Consider the following 4,119-nt stretch of genomic DNA (forward strand, 5'->3'; position numbering starts at 1 on the left):
GGCTGGCAGAGGTCTGCCCATCGTGGCTGAGGGGCCCTGGGTCCTTCCTGGATGGACGGCTTCCCTGGGTGCCACCAGACCTGACACCACAGCTCTGCCATTTAATGCACCAAATCCCAGGGGCCCCATTGCACCCAGAGCATCTTGTGACACCCCAGATTCCTCAGCACACGAAAGACACAGACCTGTCAGAGTGGTTCCAGAGGAGGCCACAAAAACGGTCAGAGGGCTGGAACCCCTCTCCTATGAGGACAGGCTGGGAAAGTTGGGGTTGTTCAGCCCGGCAAAGAGAAGGCTGCGGGGACACCTGATTGCAGCCTTTCAGTGCTTAAAAGGGGCTGCTAAGAAAGATGGGGACAGGCTTTTTAGACTTGTTGGGATAGGACAAGGGGTCATGGTTTTAGACTAAAAGAGGGGAGATTCAGACTAGGTAGAAGGAAGACATTGGTTACGTTGAGGGGGGTGAAACACTGGCACAGGTTGCCCAGAGAGGGGGTGGATGCCCCATCCCTGGGAACATCCCAGCCCAGGTTGGATGGGGCTCTGAGCAGCCCCATTGGGTTGGAGATGTCCCTGCTCCCTGCAGGGGGGTTGGACTGGGTGGCCTTTGCAGGTCCCTCCCAACCCAACCTGTTCTGTGATTCTACAAAAACCCACGTGTGGCATCATGGCCCTGCTGACACCGCTGGCTCTGGGAATATTTATTTCCAGCAGCCTTGAAGCCACCGTCTCCCCCTAAGCCCCCCAGGACTGGCAGGACACAGGCTGCCCCCACCTTACCTGCACCTGGGGCAGCGGCGGGGGGGAAGGCTGAGCCGCCGTCCGGTTCCGCCACGGCAGGGGAGGGCAGAACCACTCGACTTCGCTGAGGTAGATGAGGAATGAGCACTCGGTGCCGTCCACGCCAAAAAACGCATAGCAGGGGTCGGAGGTCCACCTGGCCCTCATCCACTGTGAGGGGGCAAAGAAACACGTGGGGCTCATCCTCCGGCCAGGAGGGGACACGGCAGCCCTGTGACTTGCCCCTGCTATGGGCAACCTCTGTACTCCATCACCTTTCTCTAGCTGGGAGCTAGAAATGAAGGGCAGAAGGTGAGTAAAAGGCTGCAAACCAGCACCCACCCAGCACCAGGGCCGCGGTGCCGATGGTTGCCCACCTGGTGCCTCCAGGGCACACAGGGCAGAGGAAGAGCCAGGAGGGTTTGCTGGGGGCTCCCTGGGTTTCTAGCACCGGTTCCAGCACCGACACAAGACTTCCCCGGGGGCACAGCCCTTAATCCCTAGGAAAGGATACACCACAAGTTTTTCTTCTCCTTAGCTGAGCTGGGAAGCAAGCCCAACTGCTGATCCCATCGCCCTGGGCGCAGCGGGGCAAGGAGACAGACCCACCAGCAGCCCCTGAGGATGAGTTCACATGAAGGAGAATAACCAGCAAGCAGAGCAGTGATTTATCACCCCCCGCAAGGGCTCTTGCCAGCCGCTTCCTAACTCTACAAAAAGAAACCCGCTCAGGAGACAGATTGCTGCGCCCAATATGTAAAATGCAGCAATCACACAGACAGGAGATCGAATTGCAGCCTTCCACAATTAAATTACATCCTGAATTTACTGAAATCGTGGAAGGAAAGGATGCCTAGAACCAGGGGAAGAGGAAAATACAACCCCCTGGCATCATTTTAATATACCCTTCGACATCTTTTCAGGGAGACTCAGCCCTGCAGAAGCCTGAGCTTGAAGCAGGAGCCTGGGAAGGGGAGGGAAGAGGGAGATGCTTTTAATTAGTTCATGTAAATATGCTCTCTGACAAAGCAATCATGGTCCGGGCCAAATGCCAAGCTGCATCCAGGTGTAAAGAGCAGGCTGGGTCAGGCAGGACATCCTATTTGAGATGGAGGTCCTGGCCACCTTAACAAGATGCTCTTCTGTGGAACGCTGAGATTACTCCCCAGCCATGAGCTAACACTCCAGGTATTTAAAGACGATGTGACAGCGCTTTCTCCTCACCGCACTCCTGTCCTTAAACACTGACACTGCAGGCGGGGGGGCTGCTGGCAGAGGTGGTCTCACAGAGCTGATTCTGTTGCTGCCTGCACACCTCTGGGTACCGCGGCTTCAGTGCTTCCTACGACTAAATCTGAAGGATTACACCTTAGTATCGGGGGAAAATAGCCACAGTCATGCAGCAAAGGCTCCCAGAGGAGTTCGGACACTTCCCCTGTGCTTTCTCCTCGCAGTACAGCCATGCTTTGCTTGCCACATCTTTGGTTCTGCTCCTTCTTCTGCAATGGGCTGCACCTTTCCCATTCTAAAGTACACAGTTCTATTCTGGAAAGCATCCCCCTCCCCACTGCCCTTCCCAGTTTAACCCCTGGAGTTGTTGCTTTGTGCCCTTCCCAGCAGCTTCCACCCCAAGCCAGGACCCTCTCCCAGACTGGGAACCCCCACTCACCTCCACTTTCCCAGCGCAGTCAGGGTACTTGGGGTCCCTGGGCACCTCGCACTGGTCCCTCCTGCCTTCCACCACTGCAGAAAGACAATTTGGGCATAGGGAGAGCTGGGATGTGCTGGCAGAGCTGCCAGAAATGCTGGGATGGGGTGGGACGGGGCTGCCAGCCCCCAAGCACATTCATCAGCATCACAACTGGGCCAGCAGACAGCCCCATCCCACCTTACAGAGCAGGACACCAAGATGTGAAGCACCTTCCCCAAGGTCAGGGAGAAAACAGAGGAAACCCCCCAGCCCTGCTTCAATGCTGAGAGCACGTTCCCCTTCCCTAAATCTCAGCAGGTCTCTTTGTAGCTCCTGCCTGCTGCTCCCAGCCCGGTCCAGACCCCAGGTCCCACCTATCCATGCTCCTGTTAATCATCCGTAAGTAGGCTGCAGTATCTAAGGAAGCACTTGACAGCCTTTATACTGTAAACTTGCAATAAAAATCGTCCTGCTGAGCTGTCAAGAGAAGACTCAGCCCCCGGGGCCAGCCAAAGAATAAGGCACAAAAGTGGCTAAAAATGGTAACAGGATCTATTCTTCCTCTGTGGTTGGATTAATAAAAGACAACGCCCTTCCTATAAGTTCTCCTTTGCCTATAACCGAAAAAGCATGAGGTGGAAGAGGCAATGGAAGCATCTTCTACTTGGTGATGCCAGCTCAAACCTCGGGAAACACGCAGCTGTGTGGAGAAACATCTGGAGAGCCCAGCTGCCCTCGCAGCACTGCCGGGTTGGGATGGCAACGTCTCTCCTGGCACTGGATCCCAGCCCCTGGGCTTTGGATCCAACCCATCACATTTTTCTATCCAGGTGTTTGTGCTGGCACCGCTCCTCATCTTTAACTCTGTATTTAATTCTGTGGCATTTATTTCTGACAGCAGTTCAGATTTGTCACCATTCCTCCCCCTTGCAGGCATGAGTTTCCCAGGTCTTGCTCCTCTGCAGATTGATCTCCCCTGCTCTCGAGTCCTCCTGGGCCGAGCAAGGCAATGCTTTTAGAAGATTGCTGCTGTCAGAGGCCACGGAGGGTGGTTCCCTATGCAGCCTCCTTTTCCCGGCTGCAATAGAAAGGTGAGAGTGCTGGAAAGCTGCGAGAAGGCTCAGACCACACTCAGGACCTCCTATCCCTCAAAGAGATCATCTGACCACGTGCTGCATCTGCACAGGGCTGGACACAAACAGCCCTAGGAAGGCTGCCGAAGAGCTCCAGGTGCCCTGCTTCATCCTGCAGACAAGAGTGAACTGGGCAACCTCAGACCAGCATCCCTTCCCTTGCATTTTTACCAAAGCTCCTGCGCTAGGCTGGGCTGGATCTCCCTACTGCAACTGCGTAACACATAGGAGGTTCGGAGCATGGGGACCCCTGGGGATGCTCACCTTTCCCATTCAGGAGGCTGTTCCGGAGAATCTGATCTACTTTTATTGCGATGTCCGAGACGTTTTGAGCTATAGCTTGGATCCTCTCCATTAACCCAGCTGCTGGCTGGAACCTGGGGGAAAAAAACCAAACAAATAGACCCTGAAAACTTGATGTCTCCCAGTGGTGGCACCCAGGGGTGCTTATAGAAAACTTGGCATCCATGGAAGCTGCCAGCAGGTTGAACTTAGCTCCAGGATGCAACACAGGAA

The 4,119-nt window shown here is 55.0% G+C and overlaps 1 protein-coding gene across 1 annotated transcript in view; it reads right to left on the reverse strand.

Annotated features, from left to right (window-relative positions):
* Positions 1 to 4,119, reverse strand: part of MGAT5B (alpha-1,6-mannosylglycoprotein 6-beta-N-acetylglucosaminyltransferase B) — a 71,499-nt gene that overhangs the window by 31,447 nt on the left and 35,933 nt on the right. The window contains exons 6-8 of the mRNA XM_009637741.2: positions 3,868 to 3,980; positions 2,450 to 2,523; positions 781 to 951 (exon numbers count right to left, since the gene is read on the reverse strand). Of these exons, the coding sequence (XP_009636036.1) occupies positions 781 to 951; positions 2,450 to 2,523; positions 3,868 to 3,980 (358 nt within the window). The remainder of the gene's footprint in view (positions 1 to 780; positions 952 to 2,449; positions 2,524 to 3,867; positions 3,981 to 4,119) is intronic.

Source organism: Egretta garzetta, unplaced genomic scaffold, assembly GCF_000687185.1.
Source record: "Egretta garzetta isolate BGI_Z169 unplaced genomic scaffold, ASM68718v1 scaffold34, whole genome shotgun sequence".
Classification (NCBI taxonomy): Eukaryota; Metazoa; Chordata; class Aves; order Pelecaniformes; family Ardeidae; genus Egretta; species Egretta garzetta.